At 40.7% G+C, this 20,520-nt stretch overlaps 1 protein-coding gene across 1 annotated transcript in view; it reads left to right on the plus strand.

The window, feature by feature from the left end:
- Positions 1–20,520, plus strand: part of LOC132266046 (Ig-like and fibronectin type-III domain-containing protein 1) — an 83,568-nt gene that overhangs the window by 49,537 nt on the left and 13,511 nt on the right. Inside the window, exon 5 of the mRNA XM_059766875.1 lies at positions 13,327–13,500. Within this exon, the coding sequence (XP_059622858.1) occupies positions 13,327–13,500 (174 nt within the window). The remainder of the gene's footprint in view (positions 1–13,326; positions 13,501–20,520) is intronic.

Raw genomic sequence — 20,520 nt, forward strand, 5'->3', positions numbered from 1 at the left:
GAATGACAGACCCCTTGCGAGCCTTCCGAGTGAAGGAGTTTGGGTGCGACATAGATTTGCCGGAGCGCCTGAAGAGAGCACCATGCGGAAGATGAGCGGTATGAGATAAATTTATTATTAAAACCGTCGAGAATCGCCCATATATCCAGTATCTTGGAACAATTCATCTAAATTACTTCTCGTCCCCTTCGCCTTTCTCCGCCAGCCCCCGAGACATTGCATCCCCCGATGTGAGGGGCGAAAGCTCATTCTGCCCTCCTTGACTCCTCCAATTTCCCTCACCATCACTCTCGTCGTCCGTCTCCTTTTTTTTTTCTCTCCACCCGCCTTCGCTCGGTGTCTCTGGAGAGGGTCGGAGGACGAGGACATGTGTTTGGTTGTATCTCTACAATGTATTTTTTTCGGTGGGTGAAACCACAAGTTTTCCGGTTATCCAACTTTGTTTATAGTTATGCCGGTCGTTGGGCTTGTGTTTTATTCTGTTAGACGGTTAAACCCCTCCGTCGTAGACCCATTTTTATGATGATAGATAAAATCTCAAGAGCCTCCAACATTGTTGCTGTGGAGCATGGCGCACGCACACCCCCATTCTCTGCCACCCCACGATGAAATGTCGCACGGATGAAATAGTGTGTGAAAGGAGATTCAAATGGCACACGGAGCTGTGTGGGTCATAGGCATCTTGGGGAATGACCGGCGGCCATGCAAGTCCCTCTTCTGCCTCCCAATTCATCTGAGCAGCACTAAACTTTCGATTTATTTCACTTCATACTTTTTTTTTTACTGCTCTCAAGCACAATATTCCATTGGCATCATTTGCCTCAGATAAGCACAAATTCTGGGAACTTCTGTGGCGGCATAAACTCCAAGTTTTATGGGTCATTCTGACTCCCCAAGAATCACCTTAATTCCACACTCCGCCAAAAAGATGTTGCACGCGTGGTTGGCAATTATGAAAATATACCATTCAATCAGGGTGAAAGCATTTCCAAATTGCAAGGTGAAAAGTTTTACAGCCAGAGAGGGGAAAAAACTGAAAAGGAAATAATCTTGAGAAAGACATTAAATGATTTTCCTTTAATGCACGAGTGCAATTTCCCTGGAATAAAAATTAAAGGACGTGCGACGGAAAAGTTTTAACAAGCTTAGCTGCGGAGATTGATCTTTCGATTGCTATAGTGAAAAAGAAAAGCACTCTTGCATTATAATGAATGCCAGAGATTGAAATGTTTCCGTTCAACATGCGTTCAAATCTCTCTTGTTTCCGATTAAAAGCGAATAACTCTTCTTCAAATGTCGCCAGAAGAGGAGAGAGATTAGGGCGAAAAAATGCCTGGATTTGCCTTCCTCGCAATTGCCATGCAAGATTTATGAAGTTTTTCGCAAATTGAGATTTTCTTATCTACTACTGAGGATGAATGGTGATGTATTCGTCTCGTTACTTGGCGATGAGAGTCTCTTCTTGTGAGGGTCAAATTTGAGCTCAAGAGATATACAAATGGACATCAAAAGAAGCCGATAAATGTAACATGAGAGGATTGAGCTGAGAAATCCTCTCTCCAGATGATCAAGTGAAGAAAAATTGTATTAGCAATTTCCTCGTGCATTGCATAAGAGGTCAAAGAGTGACGGATAAAATTGCGCCGCACACAAAGAGTGACGTTGGCAAAAGTTCTCAAAGCCACCACAGTTGGGATTTTTCTGGAAAATGTCCATGTCAGAGGAAAATCTCACTATAAAATAATTGCTCTTCTTTTTTAATCATATCAGAGAAATGTTTATTTACTCCTCTTTCTGGCTTGTTGTTGGTGAACTTTTCCACCGCACAGAGTTATGTGAGAAAATGTTGAGCAGTCCAGTGAAATCCAATTTGAATTTAAATGTGATACAACAGTGACCAAGTTATTACCATACAGGGTTGAAAATTGAAAAGTTTCTGCACAAGTTTATCTTCTTAATGCAAATGAAATTCGTGAAATGTGTGCTTTTCAGTTAACCACTCTGTCCCCTTTGATCACAATATATTCTTAATTGATTCCGTCTGATGAGTTGAGGGAATTGTAAATTTTCTTCACACTTGTCAACCCTCTGAAGTTGTGCATGTTTTATCAAATGCTATAAATATATATATATATATATACGTATATGAAAAACATTTTGAAGATACTTGATATATTCGCAGTGAAGGGAAAAACATTCCTCATGTAAAAGCTTCTCTTTAGTGTGCAAAAGTGGAAATAAAATACGTCTCTTACTTTTTCTGCCACCTCCCGAGAGGAGCTTTCACTGTGCTTTTTTTCTCCACGCCACAAGAAGAGCACATTATGTGATTACTGGGATATCTTTTGTTGTGTGAGACGCACCAATGCTCTATCTTGAGGCATCTCTGTCACTTTTTCTGTCTCTCCATGGCAAAAACACTCTCTCGCTGTCTGTCGGGGGTGAGAAACACACGCGGGATCCCACAGCGTTTATTTGCGATACTCAAGATTGGTGCAAGAAATGAACTCGAATGTTGATTTGAAAGTTACACTGAGGAAAAGTACTCAGATTTCTGTGTGCACGTTATTCTTGAACACCCGCTAAAATTGATACTCTGTTCGTTCCACTTTTCCATTTCAGCAATTGGAGCAATTAGAACTTTCCGTTGTCCATATAATTGGTGAAACAACCCCCTTAATAGAAGCCCTTCATATGAAGTATCGCTATATGCAAAATATCTCTCTGACGCGAATTGCACCAGAGAGTGAACCGAAACAATGTAATGCTTCATTGTTATCATATTGGCAGCACGTTGGCATGGAGAAGTTAAACCTGTAATTTAATTGAAAATTGTGAATACCACTCCGTCTCTTGTGGAGCAGCAAAAGTTGAGTGTCTGTTGAGATCGTCTTCCGCTCTCGTCTTCCCGTGCAGCCTCACAGAATGGTAATTCGATAAATTGCTAAAAGACGCTCCGTCTGGAGCTGAGTAATGCGCCCGGGAAAAGGGGTGTGCGAACGGGCCACCCATTATACAACTGAGCGGCGTAATGATATAAGCAAAGTTTGAATTAACATCAAATTCGGTGAGTTATTTGGCATGTGTGTGTGTGTGCGCGTCTAAATGGGGAAGTCACACATGGGCTGATGGGATTCTTGGAGGCTCGGTTTGCTATGAAACTTGTCCAATTTGTGAGAGTTTGCACGGAATACTTTGCATATAACGCTTTCCAAGCCTGATTGCATGATTCACATGCGATTGATGAGTGTCATAAGCTTTGAGCTCCGCACGGAATTAATGCCCCAAATTCGCTCTCATTCGATTTTGCCACCTCGAGGGAGAAAGCAAATTCACAAGACATCATCAGCAGACTCACACATTTTAATTAAAATTAAACTTATTGAATTTCTACCCAGTGGAAAACAACTTCCATTCCAAGAATTTCCAACTGACGAGACTCAGAGAGAGAGTGAGATTAGAGATTGATGGTGACATTTTAGTTCAAATAGAGGAAATTTCGCAATAATTCAATTAAGGGATGAAGCTTGCGAATTCAAACTTTAGCAATATGACGAGAAATTCCTCGAGGCTGCGTCTGTTCCTGGTGGGTGTGTTGGGGAAGGGGAAAATTGACTTTACAACTTCTTAAGCACGTTTTTTTTCGCAATCACTCCTCTTGATGTCTCTTAATATTTCAAGGATTTTCTCTGGGCAAAAGTGTTTGATGGCAATTGTCGCATGAGAGCAGCAGAAAGGAAAACACATCCGTGAGACTTTCTTTCCTGATTTTCCACCTCATTTTCCCTCACAGGCAATCACACAAGAGCATGCGGAATATTATTCATGACAAAAATGTGGAGGATTAACCATGTAGAAATTGCCATGTTGAAATCAAGCAGTTCCCTCAAAAGACCTCCCCATAAAACATCCTGCCAATCGGAAATCCGACACCGAAGAGATGCGAGGCAGAAATCATGATTCCCTCTTTCCTTGGCACAATTCTCTCTCATGTTTCATCATCATCGCATTTGTAGATATAAAAATCTTGAATTTCACCCAACCTCGCAGCCATTTGACGTCGCGTTCGAGAGCCTTTGTCGCAACCATTTCTGCTCCTTTTCAGCATTTTTTTATTGTCACCCCTCATCGTGGGGAATAATCATTGGCGCGGCATCTCACTATCACCTCCACATTGGAGCTCATCATGTGAACTCATTCGCGCAACCCATAAAGCCTTTAAACATTTTCAATTTCCTCTCCTTTGGTTTTCCACGCGCAATCCACGAGCTTTTCTGTTTTTACTGCAAGCAGGAGTGATATTTAAACTTTCCCCCCTCGAGGGTTTCATGGGGAGAGAAAGTTACCTTATATATTGCGAGGAGGGTTGCTGAATTGTTTGATAGTCAAACTCTGTAATTTCCAACTCCACCTCTGATCTGGCAGAAGACAGAGGAATCATTTGGAATGATGAGAAACCATTAGATTTGTGATTTGTTCACGAGAGACCCTCAGCTCTACCGCACAAGCATTGATGGAGTGGCGCAGCTTTCCGTGGAGTGTCTCGATGAAAGTGCCACACTCGAAACCCACCCCATTGGATTAACCCCTTTCGCCCACACAGTCGTGCTACATAGAAGAATCATTTGAAAACAATATGTATACAATTTTAATTTCACATCCATTTTGGGTCTTGTATTTCGCAATTCGCCCCACGGGGAGTCTTTGGCTCTGTGGTTTGGGGGAGAGGGGGAGTCTCGGGAGACAAATTAAATGGAAATTTCGGTATTTGAACTCTCTCGCACAGATATAAATGACGATGCAGAGTGAGAAAAAGGAGCGAAAGGATGAAATTTCAGCACTTTCAAGGGATTCCCTAGTGCGACTCACACAGAAAGCGATTTGAGATGGAAAAAAGGGGAAAATAAATGGTACATTTGAGCTGTGATATTGAATTAGAGACAAGCTTTCAGTAAGTTATATCAAATTCTTCGCATTTGATGTAAAAATACAAGCAGGTATCAAGTTGATTCCTTAAAAATATTTGATGTTTGACAGTATTTTTTATGCAATATTATGTTTGACAGCTATTTGAGAGTATTAAATTTCACAAATAGAATCACCCAAGGAATCACCCATCAGAATTACTTCCCGCTTTTCCCAAGACTTCCCACTCAAAGACCACAAAGGAATATGAAAATAAATAAGCAGGAAAAACCCTTTCAATATGTAGTAAATTTGTTATAATATGAGACAAAGGGTGAAATAGTCTGTCTGCCTTTTTCTATCCCCAAAGCCGATCAAAATGAAGGAAGAACATGTAATAGAATATATTTTAGGGAAAGCAGCTATATTAATCAGTAATTTTATTATTATTATTATTCCCTTTCACTGTTTCATTGTTGCATTGCCGATGTTTTTCCTCTCTTTCTATATTCTATAATCATTATGTACATGTTTTATTCTGAATCAATGTTTAGCCTAATTAAGGGGTGTTTTCTAATCTCGTGCTCATAATCTGAAATGTGGATATAGCAAAAATCAATTCTTCAACAAACACTCAAAGTACAGCAAATGAGTATTGAGAGTAATTCGACAAGCCAGGAGAGAATGAATTGTGGCTGAGATGGAAATCATAATTGGAATGTATGTCTTGATACGCGAGGAAGCCTGTTCGAGAGGGATTGAGATACTCTCAATTTTTTATGAGACCCAATATTTACGATGTGGAGTGAATAAGAGAGCTTTAAAAGCCTCCCCAGGATATGCTTCTGGTATTATTTCCATAATTCTAATTAAACACTGGCGGAGCCATTGAGTGGTTTGTTCACTCCTTTGGATAATATAAATAACTGGCAGCGGCGGTAATAAAGTGGGGCAAGAAGCAGATGATGCCCTTGGCCATTGTTGCCAACTCTGGGCTATATACAATCGCTAGGATATTGTGACTCTGCGAGGCGCATAAAGATGGCAAACGAGATGAATATTGAGGGGAGAAGGCCTTTATGTGAGTGAGAAAAATCTATAAAAATTTGATATTTCACTCGGAGAAAGCCTCATTATCCAGCAATGGCGAATCCTTCGCTCTGCCGAGGCACGCATGAAGGATTTTCATGGGCAGCAATATACTTTATCGATGCCTGGGCCTGAGTGCCTCACGTCGGCGTGGTAAAAAGCTCGCTCTCTCTCCAGGCGCACTCATAAAAAAATTAATTAATTCAATTACGCGGAGAGTGGTCAATTTTTTTTTATCAAATCGGCCCGCCACTCCGAATGGGAGAGAATTTCAATTGCAAATAGAGTTGAAGGATTCTGCAAATGATGCAATTCCACGTCGCCACTCTGTGCATCTCCCCTTCTGGAACATAAAAGCTGGGGAGCACTTTGCAGGAAGAAAATCACCATCATCCAGCCACATTTTCACTGTGCGTTTGCAGATCGTAATGTGGAGTCTGTGGGGAAATTCCCCCTTGCAAATTCGTATATTTATATTCATCTTTATGGCATTCATTCACACCCACACTCAATAAATGCCATTGGACGGTCCAATTGAACGGTATCATTTCCCAGCCCGCCCGGCCTCCGTTTTATGCCCCATGAGGACCCTCGAGGTGCAATGGAGAGCAATATTTGTGCGGATGAGAGGCGGTGGAATCGATTTGCAGGGCATCCATTGAGGACTCGTCGGAATGCCACACACAATCCACCCAACTTTCTGCACACCATTCTTACATTTGATTCGTTCAAATAAAACCGTTTTAGCAATTTGCCTCACACAAGCCCTCAGGGGAGGCAAAATCACCAGACGGCCAAGGGGTGGATCATCACTGGAAATTCTCTGTGCGATTATTTTCTCCCCAACACTCATCATGTTCGCTATAATACAGCTGAATCCACTCATGTGAAAATATTATGTGTAACAAAAACACTTGTTATATTAATTTACTATTTCATGTTTGAAGCATTTTCCAAAATATTGCAATAAATACTCAATGGTTGTTTGCATGAAAAGCATCCATTGATGCCCAGAGATTATGCTGTTAGGGATTTTATGAATTTGCAAAGCGCGCATAGTTGAGTGCTTGAAAATACAAAACTTACTCACCCCTCGGGCACTGTGGACTCAAATCAACATCCCTTTCGGGAGGTGAAGAAATAAAAACACTACACTGTGCGGCTTCACCGTCGAATCCACTTGGGACTGGGATTCGGCAGGCGATATTTCACCCCACATGTGAGGATCTCGCCCTCGGCAATCGCCATAGGCGTGAGAGGGCAACTGTGGGAGAGTGTATAAATAAATTGCGGGCAGTGGACAGAGTCACTGGATGAGATGCTCTGTCTCTCTCACTGTGCAGAGCTTTGTGCCGTCGGGGTGCAAAAAGAGGGAGAGACTCTGTGCAAAGAAGTTCCACACTGGATGGATGGCGGGCAATAAATTTTTCCTCGAAGAATCAAACTTGTGCTGTGTGATTTGATCCGGTAATGATTGTAGCAGTGTCGAAATAAATTCAGCATGGAGCTCACAATGCCACCCACCAAACCTCCATTGGCCTCCTCCCACGAATCGCGTGTCAAGAATACCAAACCCACCCACTCGATGTGTCACACATTCCGATTCGAATGGAAATTTACTGCCAATTCAACTTGACTGGCACGTTTCACTTGACACTTTCTCGGACTCGGAAAAGGGGTTGTGTTTGCCTATGGGAAAGTGTCTGATTTTGGCAACTTTGGAAACTTTCAGCGACATAAGATATCTCGCCAGTTGATAATGCGCTATTTTCAAAATCAGTCTGACACTTGAGGCACCTGTCAAGGTATGAAATTGGCAGTATCTGTCACTACGATCGTCCTGAAGTCTGCTATTGACCATTCATTCTTTCCTCCTCTGCTGCTGGCTGCAATCTTTGATGAAAATTTCAAAGAAACCGTCATTCAGTGAATAAATCGAGAGTCGATGAAATTCTATTTTCTGCTCTATCAACAGAAAATTCTGCCACCCCAGAAAAAAAGACTCCCAGGTGGTACGAAGGGACAGAGATAGCAGCAGCTGATAAACAAGACCATAATTCGTTGTCCCCTGGTTTACCTATGCTGCCATAATGACACACCTCAAGATGGGATTTTCAGCAAATTCACAATGTCTTCGTTCGATTCGGGGTTGTGAGTGAGGGAAAAGGTTTCCCTAATACACTGATTTTCCCAGGGTTTGCCACTCTATTTGACTCATCAACATATTCATAAGTCTTCCACAGATTCATGCTTTTGCTACTCAACAAGTTTTGATTAAAATAGTGTCTTCACATAGTTTATCTTGTGTGAGAAATTGCACACTTTGCACCAGTGAAACTTTTTTCTGGCTAAGAATTTAACAGTCTTTTCCACTGGGAAATCACTGGAAAGTTGGCGAATGCATTAAAAATCAATTTTCAATTTAATGCTGCTAAAATCACATGGTTTTGAAGCAAAAAAAAAGAAAGTTGATTAATTGTCTAGCGTTATTGTTGTGATTCTGAAAATGAATTTTCATAGTAAGCAAATGCAACCTCATTTCATCTCTTTAAGTGAAATAATTTGCGTAAATTAAGAACAGAAATTGAATAAATGTTGAGTTGAGATTTTCAAAATTCACCTTTCGTAGAAATTTTCACAATGTGAGAGCATTTTAACATGCACAAGCTGAGGTAAATTTCATGTAATTGAGTGGTCCTCCAGCATAATTTTCCTCTGAGCGAAATTTTAAAGCCACAGAGGCGTAAAAGAGCACTTCACCTGGATGAAAAGGTCCTGAAAATATAATATTAATTTTGAGCCACAGAAAACAGCGATGAATGGAATTGCAAGGGAAATGCTAGAGCATGCAAAAATGTGTGTCTAACTAGATTGAGGGCTTTTGAAGCTTTTTATGCAACTTACATAGCTAAATATATTTAATAATATTGCTCTCAAGCACTTCAATATTTCATTGTGTTGCCGGATGAGCGAGCTGAACTATGAAGGGTGTAAGTTGAGAAATTGAAGCCCATCAGACAATATTCTGTGTGGTCTCATGAGGAATCCTTGTGGGAATATTCGACCGAATGCACCTCACAGCCAACAAGCTCTGATTAATTCCACACAGTCGACCGGTTGAAGCGAGGTGTGAATAGAATTTTCCGCAAGATATTCGAAAATCTCACCCGAACGATGTGCTTTGGTGTCTGTGAAATTGCGAAATTACCTTCCGCAGAGTGTCAATTAAACGGAGTACTGTCGAGGCTTGTTTATGTGCTTTTAAGTGCATCTTCCCTCGAGACATATTCTGTACACATGACCATCACTGATTCCTCTCCTGAATTTCCATTTCCATTCGCTCATCTTGCGCCCGTAACGCTATAACGTGTTGTATGGATGGGGAATTGTGCATTTTGCGGCGGAATAATCAAATATTGAAGCTTTCAGTTTGCTTGAAGCTTTGTCATACAGTAAATATGCAATACTGTGAAAGCACAAAATATATTTGAAGTCATAATAATACTATGTAATTAAAAAACATAATGTGTGTATAATAAATAATACAAAATATCTTTCTTCCCTCCGCTTTAGAAGCGATGAAAATGATAAAATTACCAGCAAAGTATAATTGCAAGGGTAAGAAAAAGTAGCATAGAAATCAGCTAAATCACTTCTCCGGAGCAAGAAACTTCTCTCTGAGGATTTTTAATTAAATGCCTTTTACCCTTTGTTCAGCGGAAAATTAAAAGTTTCCACATTTTCATGATTGTTCCTCTGCAATTGCACATTTCGCGATGAAGCTCTCGGTAAAACTTGCCCACGAAGACCACAAATCCCGTCTCGCTTCTAGATAATTGAGCAACTTTCTGAGCTGGATGGGTGATTAGATGTTTTTTCCCCACCACTAAGTAATGATTTTCCAATTGTCTTGGTGAACTCTGGTCGAGGGGGAGGAATTAATTTGTCTGCTAATTGACAGGATTGTTGGACGAAGTTGTACCTATTTTTGGGAGTGTATATCCAGAGTGGAAAGTGGGCGATGATTTGTTGAGCGCGGAAGAGTAGCACCTTGGGATTGTCATGCTGGGGCACCGCCGTGAGTTGAACATTAAAACCTGTATGTATAAGTGGCTCATAAATTTCCAACCCTTCAACCTGTGAAACGAGTGAGTGAAATATTTGACGCTCTGCGGGAGCAGCTTCTGTGGCAGCGTTGAGATATGAAATCTCAAGCAGCTCCGCATGAGGTAGTTCCTTGTCAATTATTCGTGAATCATGAATTACGAGCAATTTGGTTCACTCTATGCCAGTAAACTTGATGCACGTGATTCCGGGTGGTGCATAAAAGTCAAAGAGTTAAATATAAATTCCATTGATCTCTTTGCGCTGTGCAAACTTTCATAAATCTCAATATGTTTTGTACAAATAAGGAGGGGTGAGTTGAACCCTTTTGCGTTCACCCCAAAATTTCATATCGCGTGGAACTTTAAGCGCCTCTTCAGCCAAGTGAATTTTTCCGCGGATATATGAACTGCACGCCTCGGGGTAATGTGAAAGTTTAATAAGAAATTCCATCTGTGAATCACTCCCATATAGAGAAATTTACACCGCGAGGCAAGAAATAAATAAAATTATTTTCAATTTCATGTGAATTCAGGCTCTCTTTCCTTCCCCTCCTCCACCCCATATGAAATTCACCCGAGCATTCGCAAGAAATGTTTGTTGATATTTCTCCTGCATCCCTTCGAAACGCGCGAGAATCGATATATTTGAAAATGTGCGCCACTCTCGCCGTGTGTTCATAATTCAGCCACACCATCATAAACTCAAAACTTTCCGTCATGACTTATGAACGGTCGAATGGCTCATGTTTGCCCGCCTTCTTCTCCTGTCGGTGGGGCAGAAAAAAAAACTCGCAGCTTTTCCCCTCCCATCAGAATGGGGTGTGGGAAGAGCGCCATGGGATGAGTAGACAGCAAAATGTGATCCGAGTGCCAAATTTATATTTATACTTCACCCCAAACCATTCACTTTTCGAGAGAGGCGAAAAGCAATAGAAATCCAGAGGATATAAAAATGATATGTTGGACATGAAATCGTCTTTTCTCCACCTCCGGCATTTTCTACCCAGTTTTTGCCACACATCCTGCACTTCATATTTTCGAGAGGGTGACGCTCGGCCGATGTGATTGGGAAAGTTTCGCGAAGCTTGCGCTGAAAACTTTCACAGACAATCGCTTGTGTATTCATGATGGGTATGATTTTAAAGCTCCGCCTACTGACAAACTCCGCCCTTTGATGCAATATGAGTCTATAAGTCACTTAAAACAACAGTTTTACTGTTAATCTGCCTACTTGTACCATTTATAAATGACAAATCTGATGAAATTTTCCATAAATGTGTGGAACTTTGCACCCTCTTCAGCTGAAAGCCTGAATCACCCCTTGTAGTCGTCCTTCTGCCAGTGAATTTTTTTCAATGCTCTGCAAATCATCCACTGTTGCTCACCCAATGGCATCCCAGACAATTTTCTCTGGCGCGACTCCCTTAAAACTCCACACACAACATCGCGAGAGTCGGGGTGAATTGCTCTCGTGAAACATATGTTTGTGCGAAAATTCCGGACGAGAGACTTCCACATGTTGGCAAACTTGAAAAGTTAATCTCTTTCTAATAATGTCTGGGGTGTCACTGCGAGGGTTCTTGTGTGTCGTGGATGGTTGGGATTTTGCCTCCTGGTTCGTCCCGGGAGGCGATCAAGCAGCCAATTTGTGGGGAGCTTCAATGGTGTGATATTAAAAAGTTGCACGCAACGCGCACGATGGTCTCAATCACGCAAGAGCCCGAAGGAATGTGAATGGCCTGGGTTTTGATTTATGTCGAGTGCGGGAAAATTCTCCCCGGAAGTTAATTTAAAAGTAATCGATTTTTCCACTCCTCCCACCACAATTTCCTTGCATGCCACTTCATCGCATCCTCTCTCTGTCTACTATGGCAGCACCAGTGACATTCTATGGGAGTGAAATGCTTAAATTAGCAAGAGACTTTAAAGCGCACACTACACCTTTTTTTGCCACCCACTGCCGCCCATAGAGCTAATGAGGAACTACAGAGGGAAATAAGCTACATAATTGCTCTGCGATGGTTTTTAAAAATTAATTACCCAGCAGAGCTTTTATGCCACTTAACATGGGGATGGAAATGCGAGAATTCTCTGTTCCGCGCACATATAAAGGACTTTAAGTGAATTCTTTCGGTCCACGTAAAGTGGGCTTTTAAGTCAGAAATTTACTGAATTTAATGATGTTATGCCATCTCAGTATGTGCACAGCGATAAATCTCAAAAGCCCATCTCTATTCTCATCCTCAGTGCAGTCGTGGGAAACCCTTGAGATTAATGCCAGTGATGACAGAATAAAGGGTGGAATGATAATATCCCCTATTGATTGGCGCTCAATGCTTATGAACATGACTGATACAATGCGCATTTGATATCGGATAAATTTTCTATGTGGGTTTGGATTATGCTTTGGTTGTTGTCTTGCCAACAAAGCAGATTTTATTACTCGTGCAAATATATAATATGCTTTAAAGTCTTGTTGACTTTTCCTATTAGATTTTAACATGAAACCTTAATTCCAACCCTTTTGTAGAGAATCATGTATAATAGATAGTTCTGCAACAAAAAGTATTCCACATCCATTTCGTCAATGAAGGTAGTATGGAATGCAAAAAGTACTTCTCATCACTCTCCACATATTGTCGAGGTGATCACGATAGTGCAATTTTGAGCTCAGGAGTTGGAGTAATGGCGAAATAATATGACGACACGACATGATGACTGCAGAAGAGAGCAAAAAGCTCAGCGCTTCTTCGGGGGGAAATTCACACAGCTAAGATGGGGCGTCATCTTCCTTTATATTGCATACTCTCCTTATCGTTGAGTGCCGTGGCATCTCCTTTCACAGTGCGGAGTCTCACTGTTTAGAGATTGGTGAGAAGACGTGGCAAATTTTAGAGCTTTACTTATGCTCCTGAGAGAGTTTAATTATTATGATGTTTCTGAATCATTCATTATTATGCTTAGATGCAATTTACTTTGAGAGGCATGGAAATTAGATGAGGAATCACACTTTAGAGATGTTTGAGAAGGGTTTCTCAAGAGATACAAAATTTCTAAGCGCTCTAAGCTATAAAATATGCTGCAAGAGGAATGCAGGTGATTAAAACGCTCCCTTTTTCCCTCCTGAGATGAAATATATTAGGAAAATATTGGGCTTTCACTTGAGGAATAAGGAATTGGGCTTTAATAATGTGCCGAACTATAATTAATTGCTCTTCCTTTGCAGGAACCGGCGGCCCCACGATAATCAACGAGGGTTCCGATGCTCTCCTGACCTGTGTCATCATGGGTTCCTACGCCAATGACACCGTGCTGTGGCGAAAGGGTCCCAATGAGATCCTCTCGGCCGGGATTAGTCGTGTCACGAGCGACAAGAGGATCAGCATCCTGCACGACGACTGTAAGTAGCCAGATCGTAAATCATAGTGTTGTCCCAAGGAAGTGGCGTGGCTCTTCTCCCACGAGTGGCCATCTCGGAATGTAATTTATGAGATTGGCTATTTTTCCACCTGGCTTAACCACATAATACGCGATTTGCATTTTCCATTTCGGACAGCTTCCCTCGGCGAATTTTCACCCATTTCACGCCATGGAGCTCTTTGTCGAGTCGCAGCACGTTCGTATTTATACATTTTGCTCTCTTCGTCTGGTGCTTTTTTTTTGCCCCGCCCAGGAGGAGCACCAGATGCTGGATGGGAAACTCAAAAGTCGTGGGTGCACGATGAAAAGTTTAGGTCTTATCCGGTTATTTATGAAGAAGTTTAGCGGGGAATGCTTTACAATGTGTTGTTGCAGTGCTCTGAAGATACTGTATAATTTGGCAAAATTTTCAATGTATGGCAAATTTGCAATGTGAATATCAATCAGAATTCTAGTGCTTTCAATTACCAATACAAATTGAATGTCTTTAATTTAAATAATCACTTTTCCTCTGGCAACTTTTTTTTTTTCAAGAGCCTTATGGAAAGTTTTCATTTCGGTTTTCCGGAAGAAAAGAGAGATATGCATATCTGAGACGGTCTTTGAATGATCAAAAATTCATCATAAATACAATTTTGCAAATGAAATATGTAGTGAAATCCCGTGAATATCTCTGTGAATTCAGCAGACAAATTCCCCGCAAAGAGGCAGCTAAGATGAGAAGAAACCCATGGAATATTTGGCATATCTCAGTTTCTGCTCTTAGGTATTTTTCCACCCTCTCGATGGTATTGTTTATTGTGGAATTTTTCGCTCTTGATGCTTGAGTGGGAGTGAAAATACACTGGGAAAATCTTTCATTGAGATCTTCAAGGGTGGAAAATTAACAGGCAAATTGTTTCATTGTTTGCCAAGTGATGTAAATATGTTGGGAGGTTTGGGGGATTTTCTTGTGAAGGAAAGGAAAACAACAACGAGTGAGAAAGACATTCACATGGTGAAGGCTTTTGCCAACTGTTGCATTTGGGGAAGTAACGACTTCCTGTAAAATGTGTCAGGAAGGAAAAATGTAATTAATTGTATGCTAAAATCTCTATAAATACTCCCCAACACAGAGAGGGATGGTGTGTTGGTGAGTTGCAGAGTTGAAAAAAAGGGGCATTTATTAGGTCGTTTTCTTGTGCGAGGAAAAATTTGCCAGGCGGAGGGATAAATTACGTCCCATGGCAAAAGTGCGGCTCAAGTGAGGAATTTAGAGTTTTCCCCCGCTCGAGTGTGGGGGAAGGGGGAAAATTTTAATCTAAAAATTCTTTCCAGAGGCTGACAAAAAATTCTATTTACTCCCAAGATGTTTCCCCCCCATAATGCTGGGGCCTCCTTTGAGGGGTTGCGAAGACAATTTTAATTTGAACCTGGCTCACGCTACCCTTGAAGTGGTGGAGGAGTTGAAACGTGATTTTATTGTCTTCTGAATTAATGAGAGAGTTTATGTGCAAATTAAAGATTCAGAAAGGTAATTTCCAGATCATGGAATTATTCATGAAGTTTTCTCACTGAGTGGCCCCCATTGAAAGGGACTCCCGGTGTCATTACCATTTCTTTTGCGTGTCCGTTGTCGTGTGGGTGGAGTGCTACAAGGTAGGAGAAAATGGGGGAAAGGAAATGGATCAAGTGTGTCTTAAGGTGGGAATATTTCCCATGTTGTCAATTGACAAAACTCTCAAGACGCCCTGCTTCTCGCCATCCATGGAGTGTCCCTGAGGAAATTGGCGCAATGAGCAGAGAAATGGTGCCTCATCCTTTCTCTTCTCAGTCTGAGAAATCACTGGGAAGTCGAAAACTACCCCCAATATTTCTGTGCTTTTGCCATAATGGACGAGAAGATAGTGTGCATTTGAGTGGCTGAAGTGCGAGGGTGGAAAATAAATTAGAAATTTAAATTCCTTCATCCAATGAAGAATGTCCACATTATTTATTTTGACAGCTCACTTCCTTTTGTCTCTCATTCGCGACACTTCCACAGAAAGCACCCAGTCAGAGTCTTAATTTATTTCCACTTTGGAATAATTTATTAACTGCCCCACACCATGAGGGCGCACCAATGCCCAGGACTCAGAGAGTGGGGGTGTGAAAAAAGGCAGCTCCGCAAATGGTGTGTACTTGGAATTTTTACGCATAGCCAAATTAAACAAAGTCCATGGGATTAGGCGACCCTTGAGTCGAGAGTGGGCATTTTGTTGCCACCCACGAGGCATCATAACTCGGTAATTCACTGTGTGAACTTTCCCATTATAGTGTCGAGAGCTCGTTGGGTAGGAAACGGGTGGATAACTTCTCAACTCAAAGTGTAGATGAAGATTTGGATGGCTGTTTTGCAGTGCTCAGAGGCTTAGGTTCTCGATTTATCAATTTTCAACGCTGCCAAAATATCTGCAAAGTGTGAAAAGTGCAGATTTTTAGCAAGTTGCTGATTCAGTTTTCCTGGAATCCATTTTGCACTTTTTGGGGGGATGTTTTTAGCTTAAAACTCTCGAGAAAAAAAACCTCTTTCACATGAATTTTCCACCCTTTCTGCGAATATCGCTAGCGGAAAAGCTCAGTGTAAATGTGTGGAGTGTTATGCTTGCTCTCACCGAAGATATTTACCCCGACATAAGCGAAAAGGGTAACTTTTCTCTGATAAATATGCGCACAAGAGGCGAAAACATTGTTTTAAGTCATGCGGAAATTACCTACTTAAACGAATTGCGTCAATATTTTACTTGAAGTTGAAAGCTCTAGCCATACACTGCGATTCTTGGTGCGATCCATCCAGGAGAGCTCCTGTGCATTCTGCTTGTCTCCTGGTGGGGTGGAATTTTCATGAGCCAAAAAATCATTGGATGGGATTACCAGGAAACTTTCCTGCTCCACCCGCTAGATAAATATTTGGTGAGAGCTTCGCATGGGAAAATTAAATGAGCTCCTCAAGTGCGGTGCAGATTTGTTTGGGAAAAGAGAGAGAGAGAGAGAGAGAGAGAGAGAGTGAGGAAAAGAACAGCAATTATCAACTACTATTCCGCTAATGGACTCTTACTAGAGCAGTTTTGCGTTAATATTCAGTGTGCATTTTATTTAAAACAGCGGAAAAGGCGTGTGTGATGAAGAAGAGGAGCTTTTCCTTACGTTCCTCTCCTCATTTTCCCTTTTGTTCTATGACAAGCATACCCAGTCTTCAGCTCATTAAAATATTCATGAATGGAAGGTGATTAAAGATTAAAATGAAAGATTTTGTAAATAGGAAATACGCTAAGAAATTTCCTCTTAAGATTGCGTATTTTTCAGAATATTCCCATAAAGGTTGTTGGTCGTTTACACATATCAAAAGCTCCATCCACATTCATGTTTCTACCATATCATATTTACTTTAGAAACCGCAGTTTTTGTTTTGCAACTAAAAACAAAATTAATATTTATTTTAACAGAAAACACCTGACATTTTTTCACGCTGAAATTTAATCTTTTTTGCCATTTTATTCGTGTTGTGTTTTACGGGTAAATGTGAGAAATGTATATATAGTGTTTTGTATGCTTTCCTGTTGGCAATAATTGCAAACTTTGTCTCAACATTCAGTCGCATTGAATATGGTCATAGTGTTGAAAGTTTTAAGCTTTGTTTCAAAATTTTACATGGGCTTCAAGTGCCATTGTTGCGTGGCTTTTGTGGTGGAAAAAGCTCAGAATGAGACACAGTGATGAAAAGCTGCATAACTTTTGCCACCCGCCTTGTCCGAAGGGTTGTGAGCTTCCCTAAGTGGCAATTACATTTTAAATGACCTCTCAGTTTGTGGTTTTGTTTCTTCACTACAAAGTGAAACCTCCGAGAGCACGAGGTCGGACCCAATTAATTTCAATCATGCATAAAATGCAGCACCACAAGTGGCAATTGTGCAAATTGCGAGGAAGCTTTGTGAAAGAAGCACAGGGAGCTTTTTTGTGGCAGACAAAAAAGCTATTCCAGCTGTGAATTTCGTCACAAATCGCATCAATGATTCGCTAATTAGAAAGCAAAGTGCGTCTCTGGGGCTAAATTGCCGGACAATTTAATCTCTCTCTCTCTCTTGGCACAAGTGCTGTCGTACAGCGTAATCCCTTTTTCACCATTTCCAGCTCGTGCTTCTCGCTGCCCAAAATCAACAAATGCATTATTTATTGATGAGAATCCAGAGATAAAAAGCTATAAATTCACGTTGTATTAAAATATTTATACCCCAGGCATTTAATATGATTTTCCCACTGCATTGTGAATCAACATTTGAATTAAATTCGCTCTCTTGTTCGCGTGCTGGATTTTTTTCAATGGCTCACAAATTACATATTCACAGAAGCATTTAGTACGAGTCTTGCTTGCTGAAAGATGTAATTTAAATGGGTATTTTCCCATTTGGCGAATAGACTCGCCAGTAAAATGGTGCAAAAGTGAAACAACTATGGAGAAAATCGTGGGAAAATGCGAAATTTTCACTGGCTTTTTTGGGGGTTTGAGGATGTGCAGTTAATAAATCACATGGCTTGGCAACACACGCAAAAGGGTTGGTTTTCAATGGTAATGAAAACTTTTCACTTGACTAATTTTTTTTTCACCCGATAATACGACAAAAATCTGAATTTATACACTTCAAAGTGTAAAATAATCCAATTAACCATACTTTTGGTTTAATTTACATTCCAATTAATACCCTTTTACATTTATATTTGGCAATTATTTTTACAGAACCGGAGAGTCTTCTGAAACATAATACTTGTAATTTTGATATATTTTCCCTGCTCAATTAAGGTTTTAAGCTTCACTTTTACACTGAAATCTACAAAAAGAGCTTACTGAATTGAAACGAGTGAGATTGAATAGAAAATGAATTATAATGCAAGTGGAAAATCATATTTATTTGCTTAATCCCCAATGTAAATAGATTTATCAACACACTGTACGGTGCATTTTTAGTTTTATCAATATCTCACCCTTGTATAAACACACCTAAATTGAAAGCTCCACAACACAGGTTGAAGTTCACCTTTGTCGGCATTTCGTATTAATGTACTCAGCGTACGTAAAATATGAACGATGCCAGTTTTGGTGGAATGGGGACGTAATCAGGGGAGTACACTCGTTTCACTTTACTCAATTTTCAACAGATATACGGGGGAGATCCGATTGATTTGCCACACACTGAGCTTTTTGCCGTTCCCATTTATTTTTTCCTACGCATTGTGTTTTTTTTTCATCAATTCGCCCTCGAGCTGCCTGAAAAGTGCTTTCGCTGCGAAAGTAAATTAAAAGTACATACGAGAGAATCGAGGGCTTTTCATTGGGGTTTGGGATTGAGGGCTTTTCTTTGAGGAAATTTGAGCAGAGTCGAGCACTTTTTAATGACTCTCTGCTCAGTGTAGTGATAAGTTCAAAGGGACACTGTTGAGTTGGTAATTTTTTGTTGCTCTTCATGGTCTGCAGGATGTAGGCACTGAGGATACAGATATTGCGATACACTTGCTGACGTTGAGTGTCCCTCTAATAGGCGATCAAGTGCAGTTCTGTGAATTATTTCGGTGGTTTTGCACTTATCGCGATATTCATGTGTTATTTTTCATGCTTAATCCACTCTTCTTGAGCCCACTTGCGCGTAATACGGAATTCTGTCGATGCTTTTATCGTGGTGAAAAAAGCTCGTAGTGTTTTTTTTTATTTTGTGCCTCTTATAGGGTGAATTTTACATGGGTGGACACATTTTTTTGCAACAATGCGACGCCGAAAAGGGTGGAAGCGACACAATAGAACCCAGCAGGGGAAATTTTGCAACAGTGCCAGGGAGAAATGAATGGAGTCAGCAAAATTAAAATTAAAAATATATTGTTAAAGTCATGCCTTGGGAGTGGGTGAAAGGGTGTGTATGTGTGTGGGAGTTTGTAATTTGTGCAGGGAAAAAAGGCTGCCAGCAAGAGTCTAAAAAATTTCGCAAGTGGGAATATAAATGCGCATGAAACATCCACTAAAGTGTCCGCTATCTCTGGGCTCCTCTATTTATGCCACACTCCCCAGGCATGCCAGGTGAGAGTGACACAGGCGGAATTACTGGAGTAAGAAAAGCAGCAGCATTTCAAGTGAGGATGCTGGATATCTTTGGGCTTCCCGTGAGATTTTGCCATCTCTGAATATGTCCCTAATTGGATTTTTCTTGGGTGGAGAGAAAATGCTCAAAATGTGAATGAGACCAACTTGAATTGTATACAAATTCGCACGGCAGATTGTCACGAAGAGATGCTTCTTGCAAAAGTTTCCTCTCATTTAATCAAGCACACTTCGGGCTCTCCTCCAGAGTCCATCTGCTCATGGGATTTCACAATGAGTTTATGCCGCTTTTAATTACAATCCAGACAGACAGGCACAAGTCCGGAATCTTTGCAGTCTGCATGCTGGCATTGTTGGCACATTCTATCAGAATTGTTAATTTGCAGCAGATGCAGAGCTTTGATGTTCTGAAAAACTGACAGTGTAAAATTATATGAAATGAAATTGAAGTTAATAAATGTGCTCAGGTCTGAAATGATGGGTGTCAAATTTAACGAAAACACCACTTGATCCGCTGGTGAATTATTGATTACACCAAAATACACAATATTTCACTCCCTGTGTCACGATGTAATTGAAAATGTTGATCTAAGAGCGCAACTTTTGATTTTAACAGCATTTGGCACAAAATTTATCGATCAATAAACTCTGGAGAATATGTGCTTGTTTATTATAACACACATATTTCTGCCTCACTTGCTTCCCTCTTCATGACAGCCTCCCTCGCGCGCGCGATACTTTTTCCCCATCTCATTTCCTGGAAGCGCGATGAAAAAAGCTTCGCAGACTGGAAGAATTGTAAAGAGAGAGAGAGAGTGCATCGAGGTGTAAATTTCATTCATTCCAGAGATGCTGTGTATATCAGTGAAAATATTTTTGTTGTGATTGAGATAATTT

This window comes from Phlebotomus argentipes, unplaced genomic scaffold (genome assembly GCF_947086385.1).
Source record: "Phlebotomus argentipes unplaced genomic scaffold, Phlebotomus argentipes genome assembly contig_5, whole genome shotgun sequence".
Lineage (NCBI taxonomy): Eukaryota > Metazoa > Arthropoda > Insecta > Diptera > Psychodidae > Phlebotomus > Phlebotomus argentipes.